This window comes from Spermophilus citellus, assembly GCF_964194105.1.
Source record: "Spermophilus citellus genome assembly, chromosome: X".
In the NCBI taxonomy this organism is placed as follows: Eukaryota; Metazoa; Chordata; class Mammalia; order Rodentia; family Sciuridae; genus Spermophilus; species Spermophilus citellus.
The window spans coordinates 38,470,829-38,493,941 of record NC_138190.1 but is presented as its reverse complement, the minus strand read 5'-3'; the positions used below and the strand labels follow the sequence as shown (position 1 = coordinate 38,493,941).

Sequence of the window (23,113 nt, the reverse complement as noted above, 5' to 3'; positions counted from 1 at the left end):
GATAAGACTACTGACTTGGGTTCTTCATTCACTGACCACAGGACCTTGGATTTAAGCCCAGGACTTTCTCATTCTGCTCTAACATTCCTACTCTGAAAAAATGAGGAAGGAGGAAGACTTGTGGATGGTCTCAAAGACTCTGGCATCTCTGACAGTCTTTGACTTGCTATGACTCTGTTTCATTTATTTTACAAATACTGACTGAATTCTTATCATCACCAGATGCTGTGCTAGACACTTGGATTTTTTTTTTTTTTTGTTCCTCAAATGGCAACAAATGGTACCTTCTCTGCCTCATTCATTCATCCTAATGAATATAATGATATGAAAATGCTTTAGAAAAAGTCCATCACTATAAAAATGCACATCAGCATTCTTGTAATAAGTGAGCCCCTTTCTTTAATTAAAATTTGCTCTACCTATTTTGCCATCTTAAGTTTTCCTTCTTTCTTCCCCAAAATCATCCATTTACAACACCCTGTTAAGACAACCTAAACTATAAAACAATTTTTAGTTTACTTTGGCCCTCCCCTAAGGCATCTTTTTATCTCCATCAGATTTCCCCCTTCCTTATTAAAAACAGAAAAAATCAGCAGCCATTTTATAAATTCTGAAAAACTCCTTTCTTCATCTATCCAACAAGTTCAAGATCCTTCCCATCTGTTTTTTTTTTAAAACATATCTTTTTAAAAAACTTTTTTTGTAGTGGTAGATAGATAGCATGACGTTATTTTATTTGCTTTGTGTGTGTGTGTGGGGGGGGTACTGAGGATCGAACCTAGTGCCTCACACGTGCCAAGCAAGCACTCTGCCACTGAGCCACAGCCACAGCCCTCCCCATCTGTTTTTTTTTGGGGGGGGGCACCATCTTTTCCTTCTCCTGCCCTCCTTTTTCCCCAGACTTTTTACCCTTAGGATTCCACAGCCTTCCCAGAGTGCTCTGTTACAGTCTTTTCTACTCCCAGTTCTTATCCAGGCAAAACCCAAACTCTTGCTTTTTTCTTCTTAGCAAAATTCGCCCATTAGACTGTTTTGAATAGATCTGTCTTCACCAAAGGTGTGTGTTGGCGGGGAATTTCATCTATCTACCCAAGAGAATTGAAAAGCAAGTGATCAAACAAAAACTCATAACTGAATACTCATAATAATATTATCCATAATAACCCAAAAGTGGGAACAATCCAAATGTCCATCAAATGATGAATAGATAAATGAAATGTTTTATTGATACAATGGAATATTATCCCACCATTAAAAGGAAAGGGGTACTGACACATACTGCAACATAGTGAACCTTGAAAACATGCTCAGTAAAATGATCCAGGTACAAAAGGCCACACACAATTCCATTTCTAGGAAATGTCCAGAACAGGTAAATCCATAGTGATAAAAAAAAGTCAGATTAGTGATCACTGGTACCTGAAAGGAGGAGAGAATTGAGAGTGACTGTTTAATGGATACAGGGTTTCTTTAGAGAGTGATTAAAAAGCTCTGGGATACAGTAGTGACAGTTGCACAAACTTGTGAATGTACTGAAAGTCACTGAACTGTACATTTTAAAATGGTTAAATTGATGAATTTTATGTCTATTTTAGCTCAAAAGCAAAGGAAAAAACATCATTTAACATACTAGCCTATCCTGTGACTATATTCTCTTAGAGCCATGTGAAGACAGCTAACCAAATAATCCAATCAATGCCAAAATGTTAACAGCTGATAGCATTTCTCTCCATTTGAGAGCCAATATTGCAGTATTTCTACCAGTCCATCCACGACTATTTCAAATCTTCCTAATACTGTTGACTCTATATCCCTGAGCTCCATACATGCAAATTCAACCAACCACAGAACAAAAATATTCCGAAAAAAATTATGCCTGTTCTAAACACATTTTTTCATTATCATTATTCCTTAAACAATATAGTACAACTATTTGCATAGCATTTTCATTTTCATATACTTATATATATCTAGAAATGATTTAAAGTATACAGGTGGATGAACTTATAGGTTCTATGCAAACACTACATCATTTTGATGAAGAATTTGAGAGCCTGTGGATTTTGGTATTCATAGAGCATCCTGGATTCAAGTCCCTGCAGATAATGAGCCCCTACTAAGCCCAAATGTGGCCTCAGAATTCTTCTCTGTGATATTCCAAGTAAGCAGCCTCTGTTTTTTTTATCTCATCTAGAATATAAAGAAAGCTCTGAATAACCATTCATCCCAGATTTTTCTGAACAGCTCTGCCTTACTTTTCTGATAATCCATGAGACATGAGTCCTAACTCCTGGTTAGGAAGTCATAGAAGTCATGATCATTTTATACTTATATTGGAAGATAAGTATAAGTATACTTATATGGGAGTTTCAGGCACTAACCATTATAGGATAGATGGTAGGGAGATGTGCCTCACCCTTCAACTTACACCAAATGGCCCAATGCCAGCTGAGCCAACCAGTTGGGACAACCCCTGGGATTTTGCTGGCACTTGACTTAAGTGGGTTTTCTCTGATTTCTTTAAGAGCCACTTTCCAACAGGGATCTAGGCCAAAGCCATCAATTGTGTGTATCTGCGTGTGCGTGTGTGTGTGTGTGTGTGTGTCTTGGTGTTTGTTGTGAGGAGGAAACTAACCAGCTTTTCTCAGAGTACTGACAAGGCAGAGATAAGAAGAGAAAAAAATCAAAAAAATGAAAATAAATCAGAGAGAGGAAGCATCTGACTGATTCAGGGGCCTTGGAACTTTGACTATCAGTCCAGTTTATGAATAAAGTCAACTAGGATTTAAAAAAAAAAAAAAGCCCAGTAGTTTTCATGAGCAGCTGAGTCGGGGAGTCTGGGTCTCCCCTCCTGCGGTTCCAAGTGCAACTTTGTCTTAAGAGCACTTTGTCTTGAGCTGCAGACAGGGTAAGCTACAGCAGGGACTGCCAAGGAGGACAGCAGGACCAAGAATCAAGAAGGAGATGAAATAATGCAGGGTATGTGTCCGTATGTGGGCAGCACTTATGCTAATAAAACCAGGACTTTTCTCCTCTAAAAGCTGCATTGTTCGGATGGGAATATCCCACAGCCTAAATTACTAGTTCACAAATAGAACCACAGCCAAGAAAACCACTCAAGAGTTTTTCATGATGTGCTTGTTTGCAAAACCACAAAGAAGGCTTCCTCTGCTATTATGCCAATCGCAAAGGGGTAACCACCCTAGGCAGTCCGTGGCTAATGAGGGGAAAACACATATCCTCCATCGTGCCCGCCTTCCATCCCCTCCAGTACGATCTGATCCGCTTTTGACCTTGTGTTAAACACAGACCCTGTTACTCCCTCCTGCGGGAATGGACTTCTTGGCGCCGGAGCCTTTCCTCCCACTAGATGGCAGTGTAGAGCGTTCAACAGCTTTGTTTAAACAAGGACCGTTGGCAATTTTATTTCCAATGTCTCCATTATTTCTTTAAATAGAATCGGGGAAATAAACAAATTAACTAAAATGCACTTTAGTAATTCAATCAAAATATAGGCTTATATGTAATTACAAAACAAAGGATATTAATTTTTGCTTAAATTTAACTCAAACACACTTCAGGGGCATTTATAGAACCTATACTAGGCACTAGAAAGGCATAATAAGGGTGACAAGGCAAGGTCTTTGCACTCTGAAGATAACACCATACTAGACTCATTCTGGCACAAAACAGGTTATGATAAAGTGTTTTAATGAAGATGAAAATGTTATATTGGATTCACAGCTACTTTTCATACTATATATATTTTAATTTCCCTCAGGCTACCAAGTCAGGACCCTTCAGAAATATTGCATTTGTTTTTTTAAAACAACAGCATGACTGTAATGATGCTGACAAAGAAAAACAGGTCACTGGTGGCTGTATCATTTTCACACCCGTCTAATGTTGAATCAAAGATGAAATGACTATTGAGGCAAAGGAAATCTAAGAGACCAAAAGTGCATCCCCAGGACCACGTGGGGCAATATTCCCAGCACATCATCTAGTGAATGGCCTTCAGGATTGGAGCCCCATCAGAGGTACATGGTGACTATGAAATCATGAGACCTCACTCCCAGTGACTCTTGTAACACAGTCACTGTGCTGTGTTTGTTGCCCATAGAAGTTTTGAGATAGACCTGGAGAGCTATTATGGGATGGTTGCAAGTATCCCCACAGCCCACTTACTCCCTCCAATAGTGGAATTGCTGAGAGTTGAAACAACTAATATTTTGAATGGAATTTGTTTAGGGTTAAAATCATTGAGACTTATCACCTCTCATTTGTGGCAAAGGAGTTATTTGGAACTTAACATATTCATTCCAGGCCTCCATTGTCTTGGACTCATAGAAAAGGGACTAATAGATCACCCAGTCTGTCCACTAAAAAAAACTTCTAAATCATTCTTGATGGATCTCATGAAGGAAAAGGAGACAGTGAAAAGCTTCCCCTGTCTTGACATAAAAAAAAAAAAAAAGTAGAGAAAGAAAAAAACAAGACAAGAGAATAATAGGGGAAATGTCGACAGGAGACAGGTCACCAGGGGGCCCCTTCCAGATGATGCTTAAATACAGAGTAAAAGCAGTCCCCTGGCAAAAACATAACTGAAGCCTGAACAATCATCAAGACAAACCATTCAAGGCAGGCTTCATCTTTATAGACTCTCAGCTTTCCCTGAACTTAGATGTTAGTGAACCAGGCCTCTTTTTAAAAACTCACTATGAAATTTTTCCTTTGATATCTAACTATTCCTGTTCCGATGGATAGCAGTCTCCCTTTATTTGCAGTTTCACTTACCACAGTTTCAGTTTCAGTTACCCACAGTCAACCATAGTCTAAACATACTAAATGGAAAATTCCAGAAATAAGCAATTCATAAGTTTTAAATAACTTTTATTATACTACATTGTAATAATTGATCTATTTATTGTTATTTATTCTATTAACCTTTTATTGTACCTTATTTATAAATTAAAATTTATCATAGTTGTATATGTATAAGAAAAAAAACATAGAGCTGGGCACAGTAGCATATGCCTGTAATCCTAGTAACTCAGGAGGCTGCAGCAGGAGGATCCCAAGTTAAAGGCCAGACTCAGCAACTTAGGGAGACCCTGTTTCAATGTAAAATTTGTTTTAAAAGGACTGGGGGGCCGGGCATGGTGGTACACACCTGTAATCCCAGCAGCTCCGGAAGCTGAGGCAGGAAGATCACGAGTTCAAAGCCAACCTCAGCAACTTTGCAAGGCACTAAGCAACTAAGTGAGATCCTGTCTCTAAATAAAAATACAAAATAGGGCTGGGATGTGGCTTATTGGTAGAGTGTCCCTGAGTTCAATCTCTGGTACATCCCCCCCCAAAAAAAAAATAGACCAGGGTGTAGCTCAGAGGTAGAATACTCCTGAGTTCAATCCCCAGTACTAAAAGATAAAAGAAAAGAAAAAAAAACATATAGAATTTGATACTATCTATGGTTTCAGGCATCCAAGGAATGTCTTGGAATGTACCTCTTGCAGATAAAGGAGGACTACTGGACTCTAAAACAAATACTTTTGCTGTAAATGGGACTTGGTTCAGAGACCTCTGAAATTGGCTATGCCTCCATGTATGTCCACATAAGATGAAGTAAGCAGAAATTAAACTATATAATTATATAAAATGTATCTATAAAAAATTCACTTGGAAGAATTAATGAGAAAATGTTAAGTTCCAAAAATATTAGACCACAAAACCCCTCAATAGTTTTTTAAAGTAGAAACTGTAAAGAACAGTCTAATGAAAGGCAATAACATTAGATATTATCAATAACAAAAAGACAAAGAAAAAACTTACTAAATCAGGAATTTTAAAAGATTATCTTTTGAATCACAGAACAAATAAGTTGTAATAATATCAAGAAAATCAAAATGAAGAAAACTCTATATTCCCCCAATCGATGATTTAGTCTTTGCCAAAGCATTGCTTAGAGGAAATTAGAAATCAATCTAGTGTTTTGTTGGGCAGCTGTCAATACAAGATTGGTCATTAATGTGGAGAAATAATAAAATATATATATAAAAATTTATGTTAATTTGGTTCTAACTCAGGGCCACTTAAAGCAGTCATAATTTTTCCAATTGTGTTGGCTCTTCTCTCTAAGGATTATCAAGAGTTCTATGGAAAGCATGATTTGTAAACCTTTTCTGTGGATTAATAAGAATATTTATTCCTGCTTTATATATGAGAGCAGAACATAGAGCAATATACCAATTTGTTAAAGATCAAAATAGATTTCTACCCCACTAAATGTATAACTATAATGCAGTAATAAAAACATTTAAAAATAAATTTCTACTCACTGAACCATATACTTCATAGATTTCTGAAATAAACTTGAAATCTTGCCAGCTCAAACTTTCAAAATATTTGCATCATTTCTATAAAATAAAGAATCATCTATATGACCATATAGTGACCAGAAACTCACTACCTTCAGAAAGAGCTGTTTCCTTCTTTGGACAGATGAGCTCTTTAGAAAATTCATCTCAAATCTGTCTTTTTTAATTTTTATCAATTTATTTATTTATTTGTTTGTTTGTTTGTTTGTTTAGAAGTGGGCTCTTTGCTGCCCAGTCAGTTCTCAAACTCACAATTCTCCTGTCTCAGGCTCCAGAGTAGTTGGGATTATTGGTGTGAACCATCACCTCTGGCTTAAAATCTGTCTTCTTGTAACTTTCATTCCTGTAAATTATTTTTACCCCTTGAAGTTGTACAGATTACACATGACATTTCTGCCTCTCATACCTTTGCCTCCTAAATCCTGTCCTCCTCAGTCTAAACATCCCCAATTTTCTTTCCCATATGGTCATTCCCCTCATATTTAAGCATATTAAACACTATGCCAATTAAAACCCCATATGTGGCTAGATTTTAGTTTATAAAAACAGAATATTTTATTTATCCCATTAAATACTCAGAAAAATGAGATATAATATCCCATCTGATTCAAATGTATTATATGTCAAGGTCATTATAATGTCATGTGTAATTAATTAAAACAAATAAAAAATTAAAAAGGAAAAAAAATATGGCCTTAGATTAAATCTTACTTGAGCCTGTTAGCTTAATGCTATGCTGATACTTTTCATAACCTCTATAACCCCAAGTATGTATCATCTTCAGTTTAAATGAACTCAAATTTAATCTCTTCCCTTTGTTGTTAATAAAAATACTCAATGGAGCCAGGCTCAGTGGCACATGCCTGTACTGTAATCCCAGCAGCTCAAGAGGCTGAGGCAGGAGGATTGCAAGTTCAAAGCCAGACCCAGCAAAAGCCAGGTGCTAAGCAACTCAGTGAAACCCTGTCTCTAAATAAAATAAAACATAGGGCTGGGAATGTGGCTGAGTGGTCGAGTGCCCCTGAGTTCAATCCCTGGTGCAAGAAAAATAAATAAATAAAAATTAAAATTAAATATATATATATGTAAATGAATAGGACCAAAGAAAAAGCCTTAGTAATACATTAATTGTTAAGTAAACTCAGTTCATCAATTTTTAAACACTTTAATTTCCTAGCAACCAAAGTCTTTCTTCCCTAGTCTCCTTTACAGTGTTATTATGAGAATCACTGTTGAATGCCTCACTGAAGTCCATATATTCTCAGTCTATTTCATTTCTCTGATTTAAAAATCAAATTACCAGGTCAAAGAAAAATGCAGTTAGTATGGGATGATTTGATTAAAAGAATCCTCAGGGGCTGGGGATGTGGCTCAAGCGGTAGCGCGCTCGCCTGGCATGCGTGCGGCCCGGGTTCGATCCTCAGCCCCACATACCAACAAAGATGTTGTGTCCGCCGAGAACTAAAAAATAAATATTAAAAATTCTCTCTCTCGGGAGGGAAAGGGAGAAAAAAAGGGAAATCACATGGAAATGGAGGGAGACCCTCATTGTTATACAAAATTATATATAAGAGGTTATGAGGGGAATGGGAAAATAAACAAGGAGAGAAATGAATTACAATAGATGGGGTAGAGAGAGACGATGGGAGGGGAGGGGAGGGGGGATAGTAGAGGATAGGAAAGGTAGCAGAATACAATAGTCACTAATATGGCAGTATGTAAAAATGTGATGTGTAACCGATGTGATTCTGCAATCTGTATTTGGGGTAAAAATGGGAGTTCATAACCCACTTAATTCTAATGTATGAAATATGATTTGTCAAGAGCTTTGTAATGTTGTGAACAACCAATAAAAAAAAAATTCTCTCTCTCTCTCCTCTCTCACTCTCTCTTAAAAAAAAAAAAAAGAATCCTCAGTGGCTCCATAGGATCATCACTTCTCCTTCTAGAGGCTTACAAATCATTCTGCTAATAACCTGTTTCAGACTATTTGTTATGATCCAGGATCAACCCACGAATCACCAATTTGTCAAATCTGCCCCCTTGCCCCTTTCAAATTTCTGAAATGGGTTTCATGTCTTTTCTGTCCTCTGCATTCACTGCCTGTGGTTCACCAACATTGTTTGCAAGGTCTCTGTGAATCCTTCAGGCTGAAGAACTCAGAACAATAACGTCTTCCTTTTTCTATCTTGCTTTTCATTCCTGTTTGCCACATTTTACCTCACTTTTTTCAGATCAAACTCCAACACCTGACAAAGAAGAAAAGCAAATATTAGAAATGAAAATTGGGCCTTCATTTTGTTACCCATCAAAGTTCTCCCCATGACCCTATTCAACAAGTCTGCTTTCTTTGTGCTCTCTGCTTTGTGAAATACAGCTATTTTTAAGGATTTATAAAATTATAAATTATATACATAAATCTTAAGTGTAGGGGCAGATAAAATTTCACATATGTGTTCATTTATAGTCACCATCTATAGATAGCAAGATGCTGGACTATTCTGGCTCTTCAGAAGGTTTTTTATGTCCCTTCCTAAAAAGGGGGTTCATCCCCCTCCTAGGGGAACAACCATCCCAGTTTAATTGGGAATATCCTGATTTTATCACTGAAAATCCCATCCAAGGAAACCTCTCAGTCCAAGGCCAACCAAAGCAGTAAGTCACCCTATACCCTCCTGATGGTAACAACTATTCTAGGATAAATCACCATGGATTAGTTTTACCTAGTTTTGAATTTCATGTAAGTAGAATCATACCATATTATCAACAAGTCATGCTATCTATCCTTGCTGTTGCATGAATCTGTAGTTTGTTTTCGTTTTCATCACAATATAATATTCTAGTATATGATGATACCATAATTTATGTGCCCTATTGTTTTTTATATTTAGATTGCATTTAGTTTGAATTATTATGAATTTAAATTACTACCAACATTATTGTATATGTCTATTGTTGAACATAAGCTCACAGAAGTGGAAATTCTGGGTCATAGCATGTACAAATTGACAGATTTAGTAAGTACTACCAAATAGTTTTTAAAGTTTTTGTACTAATTTTCTCCTATATGCAATGAAAGAGAAAATTCTGTTGTTTCCTATCTTCTTCAATGATTACCATTGTTAGTTATAAATTTTGTTATTTTCGTGGGTGTCTAGCAGTATCTTGTGTGGTCTCATTCTCATTTTTCTGAAATCTTTGTTACAGGTTCCTTTTCATGTATATTAGTTTCTTTTATCTCATCTTTGGTAAAGTGCTGGCTTTCATTTGTCCATTTTTTATTGGGTTGCCTTCTGTATTATTGATTTGTACAAGTTATGCTCATCTTCTGGATATAAGTTTGTTTTAGTTAGCTATTTTGCTGCTGTGTCTAAAAGACCAAAACAGAACAATTATAGAGAAGGAAAAATTTATTTGGGGGCTCACAGTTTCATAGGTCTCAATCCATTGACAGCAGGCTTCATTCCTCGGGGCTCAAGGTGAGGCAGGACATCATGGTGGAAGAATGTGGCAAAGGGAAGTAGCTCACATGATGATTAGAAAGCAGAGAGAGACTCCACTCTTCAGATACAAAATATATTACCCTATAGCCACGCCCCCAATGAGCCACTTCCTCCAGCCACACCCCACCTGCCTCCAGCTACCACTCAGTTAATCCCATCAGGGATTATTTCACTGACTAGGTTAAGGCTATAACCCAATCATTTCTCCTCCAAACCTTCTTGCATTATCTCACATGTGAGCTTTTGGGGGGACACCTCACATCCAAACCATAACGAAGTTCTTCTCAGATATATATATTATATATATCTTCTCTCAGTCCCCATTACAGACCTATTTCCCTCTGATTGGACCTCCTGACTGTGCATGAGGAATTCTCCTAACCAAACGCTCCTCCTACACAGTATTGCCTCATTCATTGCAAGGTAGAAAGCCACCATTATTAGCCTACTTCAAAGAGCCTTGTGACCTGTCTCCTTGCCTCTCACCTTTCCTTTATCAAACACATTCTCTACTTGGCCACCTGCTACCCTTCCCTAAAACAGTATCTTTTCTTGTCATTATTGCCTGAGCAATATAGCATAACAACCATGCAAGTAGCAGTTATATTTAATTAGGTATTATACATCATCTAGAGATTATTAAAATTTAAAAGAGAATGTGTGTAGGTTCTGTGTAAATACTATGTGATGACATATATTATGTCACTCTGGCTCACAAGAGGGCCAGTTCCTTGGAAGTAGGGCCCCTCTCTTATCTATCTTTGTGACATTAACTTTATATAAGACACTTGATATAAATTTTGACTAACTTTTGTTGAATAAATGACTTGCAACAACCTCAAGGGGGAGCTTCTACAAGTTTCCCAGTTCAGGTTCACATTTGCAGAAGTATATTTGGGTTGGGGAAAGAGTTCTCAAATTCTTTTTGGTTTTCCCTGCAAAGACGTCCAAAAGGGCTATTGAGCCGAATGGCAGACCTGAATTCCAACTGCTAGCACTTCCTCCTCAGGGAAAAAATCCAGCTTATGCCATTCAGGGCTTTGTGACCTCTCTCTCTCTCCAGTGCCTCTGGTGCTACTTTCTCCCACCCAAGAAATTGCCTGCTTTTCTGTCTCTGTTGACCCTTATTGTCACCACAGAAAGGACCTGGTAGATAGCAACCTGTGAAGCCACCCAGGGTTCAGGGGAATAAAGGAAGTAAAGCAGGGCAGAACAGATTTTGGAGCGGCAAATGGAAAGAAGTTACAGGGGCTGGGGATGTAGCTCAGTGGTAGAGTGCCCACAGAACGTGCACAAGGTCCTGGGTTCAATTCCCAGCACAGAAAGAAGAGAGGGAGGAGGGGAGATGGAGGAAGAGAAAGTTAGCCCACCAGGAACTCCTCTCAGGTTATCCAGAGAATGCATTACTGGCTCCTCTCTGAGTTTCATCTACACTGTCTCCCTGCTAAAGATCTCTGCACCTACAATTCTAACACAGAAGCCACCTACCCAAGTCTGTTCTTTGGTCCAAGCTTTTCTCAAGACAGTGAAATTCCAGGCCCCAAATATACTCTCAGAGAGGTTTTACCCCAGTGAGATATCTCAGTCAGGTCAAAGAAAAGAAATGAAAGATGTAAAGAAAGCCAAAGGTGTGGTCAGGTTGAACTTCATTTCCCCAAATTCTCTTCTGTGCTTTCTGTCTGGGTGGGCCACAGAGAGATTCTGTTGGGAATTGGGGAGGGCAGAAATGGAACAATAGGTCCTTTGATAATTCCCACACATTGTGGCTTAACTGCCAGCTCCCCTTGCTAATGGGAAACAGCATCTGAGTTTATAGCTACTCTACCTTTCCCTGGCTCCTCCTTCAACTTTTTTGACTCCTGGGCCAGGGTTAGCTCCATACTGGAGAAGCCCATGTTGAGCAGGACACTGCACCATTAAGGTCAGGAGCAATAAGAACTGACATGGGTTCTTATACACTCTGGTTTTTGTTTATGGATTCAATCTTGTCCTTGATCTTCCCCTAGTTTGTTTCCACATTCCTTTTCCTGCTGTCTGCCCTGTGAACTTCAAGCCTCCAGCATCAGGAGGAGAGCAGCCTTATAGAGACTGCTTAACTAGTTCCCAAGGCTGACATAAAGTCAAAACCCTGTACAAAATTTTTAAATATGCTGGGCTGGGGGTGTAACTCAGTGGTAGAACATATGATTAGCATGTGTGAAAACCTAGGTTTAATCCCCAGCACTGAAAAATAATGATGATAATTATAATGATGATGTTGTTGGGGGCTGGAGGTGTAGTTCAGTGGCAGAGTATGTGCTTAGCATAAGTGAGGCCCTGGATTCTACCTCCAGCACCACACACAAAAAAAGATCTGGTGATTCTACTTCTCTGATTGAAATCTGACTAATACAGGTGGTACTACCTCAACAAAAGAGTAGAGGAATGAAGAAGCCTAGAAGCTTCTCTCCCAGGCCAGCAGGAGGGTTTTCCTGACAATCAAAATTCTCTCTGAGCCTCCTGGACTCCAGGACCTTTGCACAGCAGAAGTCGCTGAGCTCCTATGGATGGATGGTTTTGCAAGCTTGGATGCACAGATATGTTGTCAGAAGCACTTGGTTTCTTAGCTTTTGATTAGAAAAACAAAAGGGAAAACCAGCAGCCCATAGAAAGAACTAGCCCATTGGAGAATTATGACCAGCTTTAGCATACCTGAATCAAAATGACAGGCCATGAAATAATTTGTTTTACTCTGCATCAACTGCCCTGCCTACCCCAACTGTCAGCTGAATTGCCTGCCACAATGATTATTTCATCTACCAGGGTGAAAATATTTGAGCATCCCACAAATGCTTCAGTGGCAAAGCCCCAGGGGCCCAGGAATGGAAGAAGACACAGGTTAAAGTTGGAGGTGGGAGGAAAGATACAGAGCCTCCAATGGGAGGGGAAAGACAACTACCACTTCCACCAGCAGGGCATCCCAGATGTCAATTATTCCATGGAAGAGGTGGCCATGATCACTACCATGTGAGCCTCTGGATTTCAAAGGTTTGACAAGCAGGGGTACAGAAAAGCAAGGGAAAATAGCCCTGACCAGAGCTACTGCTACACAGACACCATGTATAACTCTGAGGGGCCCCCTACTTAACCATGGCAAGACATGTTTCCAAAGCAACCATTTTCTAATAATCAGGGCTCAGTAGTTACAAGGATCAGAAACCTCCTCAGATCAATTAAAGGTTATCGTGCTGGAAGTACATTCATCCAGGCCTCCTGGGGACTAGGAAATTGCAAGGCACCTTGTCAGTCCACCTCCATCTCCAGAATCACATTGCTTCCCAGCTCTGCTCCTATCTGGAAATCTGCTCCATTACCTCTGGGAAGACTGGATCTCTCTGTTAGTCATGCTCCTTGCTATTCCAACATTACCTAAAGTTACAGGTTCCTGGACCAAACAGCAGCTCCCTCACTCAGCTTCTCAGGAATTGGGGGTTGGGACAGACACCCCAATTAAGAATGCTGCAACATATCAATCAGTCTGTGTTTAACAGTTTGCTTCTTAGACACCTCTTAGATGCCATTACCTACTAATTGCTGTGGAGGTTAAAATGTAATTACTCAAAGTTCCTGTCCACAAGGCACTGAACAGCTAAGGAGAGATCTGATGTGCATACAGCATGAGGCCTGTATATCACAGATTGTAGGAAAGGGAAGAAAATAAGGAATGGGAGGGCCAGGAAAGCTGCTTGGAGGAGGTGAGGCCTGAACCTGAAGAGGATAGGATTGGGAAAGTGTCAATGGCAGATTTTCCATAGGCAGGACAAAGATGCAGAAGTGAGAACATGGTATGATTATGGGAAGTAGTGAATGTCATGACCATTCATTATAGTGTCAGAGAACACTGGGTAAAAGTTGTAATGGCAGGACTGGGGCTGGGAATGGGGATACAAACTTCATTCTATAAAACAGTGGTTCTCAAGCTTGAGCATGTATCAGAATCCCCTGGGGAGCTTCTTAACCCACACATCACTGGACCCCAGCCCCAGAAGTTCTCATTCAACAGGTTTGGGACAGGGTCTGAGAATTTGTATTTCTAAAAAAAAAAAAAAGTGACTTGAGGAGAGTGGATCTTTCTACATGTGGGCTTAAAAGTGGACAAACAAAGATCCAGAGAGGGATCAGGGAGGTTTGGTGGCAAAAGTAGGGCAGGGCCACATCCACACAGGCTGATGGAGAAAACAGATTGAGGAGGACTCATCCAAGAGATATGGCATCTGCCATAATCCAGACACTGCTTAGGTTTCCTGGAGATATAAGAGTAGGGTCCATAGGATCCGATTCCTGCGCTTGAGGCATGGACTACCTGTCAGTATTGGAGAGAGAAAGCCCAATAAAGATGTTGCATGTTCAAGGTAAGGAGGTAGTAGGGCCTGAGTTTGAATGCTGGCTCCACCACTATATAAACAACCCTGAATGTGTTCCTCCACTCCTTGGCAATCAGAATCCTCACTGTGGGCTGTCACAGTGTCTCCCCCCATGAAAGTGAAAATTAACATGGCAACATATGCCAGGCACAGAGCACCATGCCCAGAGCAAGCATGCAGTAATATTAGCTATTGTTTTATTATCATCATGTCAAAAGTCATCTCTTCACACATTTGACCCTCTCAACACTCTCCTGAGTAGGGATCACAGTTATTAAGGTGACCATCTGTTCAGGTTTGCCTAATGTGGGCCCAGTGTAGGCCTGCTGTGCTGATTTAATTATTAAAAATCACCTGTTTCAGGGGCTGGGGTTGTGGCTCAGCAATAGAGCACTTGCCTAGCATGTGCGAGGCCCTGGGTTTGATCCTCAGCACCACATAAAAATAAATAAACAGAAAAAAGGTATTATGTCCAACTACAACTAAAAAATAAATGTTTTTTAAAAACCACCTGTTTCCCTTTCAAAAATATCCTGGTTCAGAAGATGAGCCGTAGGGTCCCCTTAATTATTATCCTTCAAATGCACCTAAGGAAACTGAGGCACAGAAAAATTAAACTTACCCCCAGACATTCAGTTGTCAAGTGACAGGGATAGGATTTGAACCCAGGCAGCTTGATTGGTAAAGGACGTGTTTGTAACTACTTCATCATACTGCCTCCTGAAGCTGGTGTGAAAACCAATGTTTTGCCTTTGAAATCTTGGGTGAGGGCTATCCACCCATCCAGGCCAACACAATACAAGGCAGAATGAATGGAAGCAGGTAGTCCTCTTGGAGAAGTAAAACACAGAGCTGTGCCAGAAGGTACTCTTAGTCGCAGGAGAATGGATAAGGCCACATATGGAACTCCACACATTCAGGGTGGCTCTTCATTACTCCTCTCCTGGGAACCCTCCCCAGCTATTACAAAAAAAAACTTCTCTCAACACCTCTACTCCTGAGAGACCATTCCATCAGGGCTCACCCAGAACCTGGGCAGAGTACCCAGAATCTATACAAATAGAAACTCTGCTCAAGGAAAGGATGTCACCCAAAGTTAGAGAATCTTTCATACACAGAAATGAACTCTGTGAGAAATGAAACTTCCAGTGCAAGGGAAACTTTCCATATCTCTCACCCCACAAGAGATGTTTAGTTTTTAATGTTAAGTGGTTTTGACATCTATTCAACACTCCTGAGTATGCTATGCACTCTGACATGATCTGAGGCAAATTCCAAATTCTACATTCACTCCTGGCTCATTCCCCCTCTCTCTGCTTCTACTCTTTCTTTGCACTTGACTTTCCATTGTTGACTGAATACCTGAGTATCAGGGAACCCAAATTGATCAACCCAGGTAAATGGTAGCACTGAAAAACTTCCTTGGCGAGGACCTATCATAAACTTGCCAGATCTTAAAGACTTCCAAGCAAAATTGAAATGATTTAGGAACTGTCTACTTTACAGCTTCCCCTCCCTCCTTGAGTACCTGAAACAGTGGGCTTAATAAGTGAGCTCTGCTTGCAAAATAACATGACTGAGAGTTGCAAAGACATTTTTGGATGTCTAAACTATCGAAATCATCCATGTGGTTTCTCCAAAATAATCACTGTGGTGGCAGACACTTGTAGAATGGAATTTAACACACCAAAACACCTCGTGTTGTGTCTGAGTTTCAGAGGAAAAAATAATCAAAAAGTACTTTCATAAAAGGGAAAAATATCTTCTATTGGAATAGGAAAAAGAACTATAAGATTTTCCCCTTAATATCACACAAAATGGGAGTTTTTGCAATTTTGAATACAACACAGCTTGTAGAAATGTTCAGTAACTTTTGGTTTAATTATCCATAACAACTGAGACAGTTATTGAACTGTCATTGTTTTAATTATGGCACGATGATTAATTATGATACATGATTAACCTCAGCTCTGTCTCACAGCATATTTAACAACTAAATCATGCAAAAAAGTGTTCAGGCATGTAATCGGAAAGTAGTTTTATTAGCACTAGAACTTTCTCTTCTTCTCCCTGGTTACTAGGAGAGCTTGAGAACAGTTCAGCTCACTCAAAGTAAAACTTTGTTTGAGATTTCCCTTGGCTTTCCAAATCTAGCCAGTGAAGGTGACCTTCCTACAGAGAAGAACTGACTTCCTATCGTAGAAGGCAAAACTATCCTTCTAATTTTTGATTTCCTAATAGCAGTTTTATTCTTTCCTTCCACACATTTATTTCCAAAGGAGCAAATATTCAAATATGTTCAATGGTGATGAATCTCTCTTTTTTGAATATCTGCTTTTGAAAGCAACCAAGTTCAAATGATTAATTTGGGAAATGAGCTTGAGCATAATGTGACTATACAGAGGCCCAGAATATTGAATGCTTTAAAAGAAGGTTCACACACACATTACACACATTATCTTCCTTACTATTCCTGTGAAGTAGCGGGGGGGAAAGCACCATCATTACCCTTTTACAGAGACAGAAGTTGAATTTCAGTTGGTTCAGGACTTGTAATCCTAACCCACTGCCCTTCTCCGTGACTTGATAAAATCACATTTCTCTGGGCTGGTGGCTTCTTGAGAAACAAGAAGCAAAGATTCAGAGAGCCTACTATCTGGAAAAGGAATCTGTGATAATACCATCTATCCTAGCCTGTTTTCTGTTGTTATACCTGAATATCATAGACCAATTTATAAAGAATGGAGATTTATTTAGTTCACAGTTATGGAAGTTGGAAAATCCAAGAGCATGGTACTAGCATCTGGTGAGGGCCTCCATGCCTCAACATGACATGGTGGGAGACATCACTTGGTGAGACAGAGCAAGTGTGATAGATAGATCAGGTCTCTCTTCCTCTTTATAAGAATAATGCCATCATAGGGTCCCAATCTCATGACATTATCAAATCCTAATCCCTTCCAAAGGCCCACCTCCAAATGAATTTGAGGGTTAAGTTTTTTAACTACAAACTTTTGAGGCATATATCCAAACCCTAGCACCATCCCTAGCCGAAAATCTGGCACAGAAGCTTCCAGGCATGCCAGCTTCCTGAGCTTTGGCATCAGCAACCGAGTATCTGTTGCTTCAGCCCCTCTTTCATGGACCACAGTCACCTGGCTCATGGCATCTCTACTTCTTTCCATATCTCTATCTTTTCCCAGATGGATCTCAAATCTAAATTCCAAAAAGGAGTCAAAATAATTGACTTAACTCTTTACCAATAGACCATTAGGTAGAGCCTTTCATATCAGGTACTTCCTATTCATCAAAAATGACCTCACCCAAGCAGGTGGTTATGGGAGGGGAGCTTCAGCTAGAAGGGCATGGAGAGTAGCATAACTGGTTATGGATGATTCATCTATAACATGGCAGTGATGGTGCTCATGCTGATGACCATGATGGTGACAATGATATGTGCCATATATTGAGTGCAGAGCACATGCCTCTCACCATGCCAAGCTTTCTGTACACATAAGGCTTAAAAACTGAGTCTGTGTTCAAGTCTCAAAGAGATAGCAAGATAGGCAGTAGTAGAGAATTCTAACAACTTCTGTCCTTCCACATGTTAAAGTGAACTATTCATTAGTGTAACTTCTCACATCTTTTCCTAGCCAAAATCACCAAAAGGATAATCCTAATATCTTTCCCCATCCCTTCCCAACATATGAAGTCTGAAAGGGAGTCATATAGGATTCCAGCTCTCTTTTGTTCTTGCCACCCTGAGATGCAGTATTGGGATAATGGTTAAATTGATTCAATATATAGATAAGCCTTGGGTGGTCAATGCCTGTCCAGAGGCAACCTGGCACTGATTCTTCTTGAAGGCATCATTGCTGTCTGGAATAGAGCTTCAAACCTTCTGAGAAGGCAGAGTTGGCTCCTTGGTGTGATTTGAGTGTCAGTAATTCCATCTCTCCTCTAAGCATCTATGATTCCCTCCTGAGAGATTTTGTCTTATTTTTAAAAATTTTTAAAATTATTATTCTAATTTGTTATATATTACAGAAGGATGCATTATAATTCATATTATACATATACAGCACAATTTTTCATATCCCTGATTGTCCACAAAGTAGAGTCACAGCATTTGTGTCTTCATACATGTACTTAGGGTAACAATGTCCATCTCATTCCATCATCTTTCCTACCCCCCATGTCCCCTCCCTTCCCCTCCCTGCCCTGAGATTTTATTTTATTATTTTAAATGGTATCTCACTGTGTTTCCCAGGCTGTCCTTGGAACTCCTGGCCTCAAGTGATCTTCCTGCCACAGCCTCCCAAGTAGCTGGGACTACATGTGTGCCCTACCATGCCAGCTGTTCCTAGATTTTGAAGGTTACCTAGGTTTCTAGATCAACATTATTGTAGTGTGCATATCCCCTTTTAAAAGATAACTCGTTGAGTTTTGTTAGCCAAACCCTTCCAGGGAAAGATGACAGCTGTTTGAGGAATGATGAGGAAGCTATCACCAAGTATCCTTACTCTACTATCAAGATTGCACAACCATTTGTATTTGCATCCAAGGTAATGGGAGAGGTCTGCCCAGAGACTTCTTCCAAGGTTCCTAAGACAGGCAGGCTGAATCACATTTAATTCTTTATCTCTATGCTCCCTGTTTGTGTTCCTAAGACTTGCCTAATAGCAAAACCCAGGACACCTGTCAAAATATAGAGTCCTACACCCCTGCCAGACCTATTTATCCAAAATTTTTACACAAGGGCCTAGTGATGTGTATTTTTATCTTTATTTTATTTATTTATTGTTTTATATCGTGCTACAGATTGAATCCAGGGCCTCAAATTTGCTAGACAAATGCTCTACCACTGAGCCACTTCCCCAGCCCCACAATCTTTGTTTTTTATATACTCTGAAGGCTTCAACCATTGGTTAGCTTTGGGATATACTGCCCATTCCAAAATCACTGATTTTTTTTCCCTCTCTTTGCCTACCAGGGTTTGGGTATGAAAGGAAGCCTGGGCACCAATAAGGAGCATAATCTTTACTAAGCCACGTCCCTTTCCTGGTCTTTATTCTCATCTGGAAAATGGGAGTGTTCTACTAGATCACTTGATAATGGAGTCTACCATTTGCATTTGTCAGTATGCACTATGAAAATTAATGTCACAATGTTTTCAACACCTTTTTTGAAGCCTTTTTCCAGTCAACCACTGTAAACTTCCAGGAGAGTCACCAGGGCAAGAGAGCACAAAAGGCTCTTGAGTTCTTGTGTTTACTGAGATAACACCTGTGAAGAGGCCTAGCACAGGGCCTAATACTGAGAACTTCCAGAAAGTATTAACATTCTTCTCCCAACTGTGTCATGCCAACCATGTTTTCAAATGGCAATCCCTACAGAGTTGTGCTATTCTTCTACGCATCCCTGTGACCAAAATACCTGACAAGAATAACTTAGAGAAGAAAAAATTTACTTGAGTTCACAGTTTTGGAGGTTCAGTCCATAGAAGGCCAGATCCATTGCTGTGGGCCCAAGATGAGGCAGAACATCATGGCAGAGGAACACTGCTCAGCTTGTAGCATCCAGGAGGGAGGGAGGGAGGGAGGGAGGGAGGGAGGAAGGGAGAGAGAGAGAGAGAAAGAGAGAGAGAGAGAAAGGGGCCATGGACAGATATAGTCAGGTCACTCTGCCACACGCCCAGTGATCTTCTTCCTCTAGCCATGCCCCACCCCACATGCCTACAGTTACCACCCAATAGTCCATTCAAATTATTAATCCATCAAATGGATTAAGCCACTGATGAGGTTACAGTTTCTCATAATCTAATCTGAACATTCTGAACTTTCCTGTATTGATCTCTTTGGAGGGCATTTTCAGATCCAAACCATAATAAGAAGCTTCTGCACCAGCCCTCTACACACAGTTCCAATACTACTCTACAGACTCACCAACATACAGGACTACTGGCAGTGAGAAACCTTTGTACAATATGCTGCAACAACAAGTGGTCAACTCCAAAGTCTGGACTTTTTCTGTCACATTCTGGCTTCTATATATGCCATCTTTTACTCCTGGACTCCAAGCCTCCACAATCCTGTGTAGCCTGCTCATCCCTCTCCCACCAGCTCCCCCAGGAGTACTCTTTCCCCTGTACCTTAACCCCCATCCCAGAGGTCACCCTGTCCTCCTTCTGCTCAGCACCCTCTCCTATGTCCTAGGGATCTCTACCCCACCATCAGCCCAGCCCATCAACCCCAAGGTCTCCTGGACCAGCAGAACCTGCCTGTGCCCTAGAAGCATTCAGAATCCTTTCACTTCTCTCTCCCACATACCTGCAGGGACTACCCAGCCCCTTCCTGCGCTGCCCTTCACAGAGACTCCTAGACCGTGTGGTCCGGCGCTATGCTGAGGTAGCTGATGCTGGCAGCATCTTCATGGACCACTTTACCGACCGTGACAAGCTGCGTCTGCTCTACACACTCTCTGTCAATGCTCACCCCATCCTCCTACAGGTATGCTAGGTTGAATGTTCAACCCCCTTTATAGCCTGCTCTGGGGCCACCATCCCATGTTAGTCCTTTTGTGACATTTGGTAATTACTGTTTGGCTTCTGCAGTGTAAAAGTGCTGCAGCTGCTGTAGAGGAAAGAGGTGTGGGAGTGCAAGCCTGGCATTGTGAGGAGGAGGTGATTGTAGGCATCTTTGCTGCTTGAGGCAGCCATGAAGGGTTTTGTGAAAGAGAGCAACTTTGACCTGTGCCTCAAATATCAGTAAAATTTGAGCAAACACAGAGGGTCGGGAAAGCTTAGAAAGGAGAGATAAATGAAAGTAACCTAACTGTCCATCAATTAGGAGGATACTCAAATAAATAAGGATGCATTACGGTTTGAGGATACACTGGTTAAAGAGACAGATATGGTGGCTCTTGCCTTTGGGAACTTCTAATCTAATGGCAGAGACAGACACTTAACTGTAAACAAACACCCACAGAACATGTGGAGCCCAATCTCCCTGACCCCAAAAGTCAGGATATGGAAGTTGCATAATGAACAGAGAGGAAACTAGGAAGGATAAGGAGTAGGAGAAGAAGGAAGAAGAATAAAAGACAGAGAAAGAAGAAAGGAAGAGAGAGAAGACAGGAAGGAAGAGGAGGGGGAGAAAGTACAGGTAGAGGAGAAAGGCACTACAGCAAAGACAGTTCATAAATATTGGCTAGAGGAATGATGGATATCTGAATACCTAATAATGACTCTCCTTTATTAAGCACCTGCTTTACTGATCACTACTCTATCACTGAGCTGCACCCCCAGCCCAACTTTGCCAGGCATCATGTTGAATGTTTGAAATAATTATGTCAGTTGATGCTCACACCAACCTTCCAAGAATTTCATTATTGTCTCCTTTTCTAGATGAGGTTAAGTGAGTCCCAGAGATATGAAGTGATTTGGCAAAGTCACTTAGACAGTGTCATCAATGGAATCCAAAACCAGAACTCTCTGATGTCAGAGGCCATGCCTTTTCTGCTAAAACCTGCCTGGTAACATTGGCATTTGAAATATTAGGGGCAGAGAAGGAATTGCTGGTTTTCCTGCACTCTTTTATCCCATTGTTCTAACTTTGGTTGGTGATAGCAGTAGACCCTGTCTATACCTGGGTTTGGCTTCTGAGAGGCCTGGCTATGACCATGGGGGCTAGGACTTTCCACTCAACCCTGAGCTCCTCCAAGAAAGAGCAGAGCATGGAACTAATAGTGCATTTGTGGCTGCACTTTTAAACAATGACAGTAGGCCCAGGACCTCCTACAAAAGCACATAGTGAAGGCTGGGGTTGTGGCTCAGCGTAGAACACTTGCCAGGCATGTGTGAGGCACTGGGTTTGATTCTCAGCACCACTAAAAAAAAAAATTCTTTAAAAAAAGCACATAGTGAGAAAGGTCCCCTCCAGTCAGGTGAAACTCAAAGAGTAAATGGGCATGGGATTTTCATAACATGAAATAAAATGAGCAAAAGGGACATAAAATTATGACATTGGGGATGACTGTTGTTTGGGTTTTTTGTTTTGTTTTGTTTAGAGCTGGGGATCAAACCCAGGGCCTTGTGCATGCTAGGCAAGCACTCTACCAACTGAGCTGCACCCCCAGCCCAACTTTGTTTTTTTTTTTAAGAAGGAAAAGGGTTTTTTGTTATTTATTCCATAGTTTAAAGAAACACCCTTTTAGATATAGCTGCTTTAATAAACTGTCAAGAAAAAAACCAGCTAGGACTCCCTCCCGCTTTTTCACCTTACAAATGTGCAAGTTGGGAGTTCTTAACAGGAGTCAGGCTATGCTATGCTTCCTTAGGCCAGTGTTAGGATATCTAGAAGGGTCCATTTAGTTGAGAAGCATCTGTGAGTATGTAATTACTTCAGCTAGGCAGATTCACCCAGGGCTGTCTGGAAAGAAAGTTAAGGTCAGTGCAGGGATTCCCCAAATCTGAGTTTCCCAAGGGCTACAATCATGATTTTTGTCCTGCACTGTTATTTTTATTTATTTTTTAGATATCTCACTCTTGCCAGGCTGGCCTCAAACTCTTAAGCTCACGTGATCCTCCTGCCTCAGCCTCCCAAGTAGCTGGGATGACAGGTTCTAAACTGTTGTCACATCCAGCTTGCACTGTTATTTTTAAAAATATTTTTCTTTGAATCAGCTTTAAGTTGACCCTCCATTGTTTTTCCCACAGTCTCTTCGTAAGTAGTGATATCTCAAGTCCTTGTGAAATCTCAAGTCCTACTTATATTTTTCCAACAATACAACTGTTAGACATATTTCTCTGAATCCTGGATACCATCAAAAA

General features: G+C 40.3%; 1 protein-coding gene across 1 annotated transcript in view; it reads left to right on the top strand.

Moving 5' to 3' along the window:
* Positions 1 to 23,113, top strand: part of DIPK2B (divergent protein kinase domain 2B) — a 42,154-nt gene that overhangs the window by 11,702 nt on the left and 7,339 nt on the right. The window contains exon 3 of the mRNA XM_081276365.1: positions 20,619 to 20,792. Within this exon, the coding sequence (XP_081132491.1) occupies positions 20,619 to 20,792 (174 nt within the window). The remainder of the gene's footprint in view (positions 1 to 20,618; positions 20,793 to 23,113) is intronic.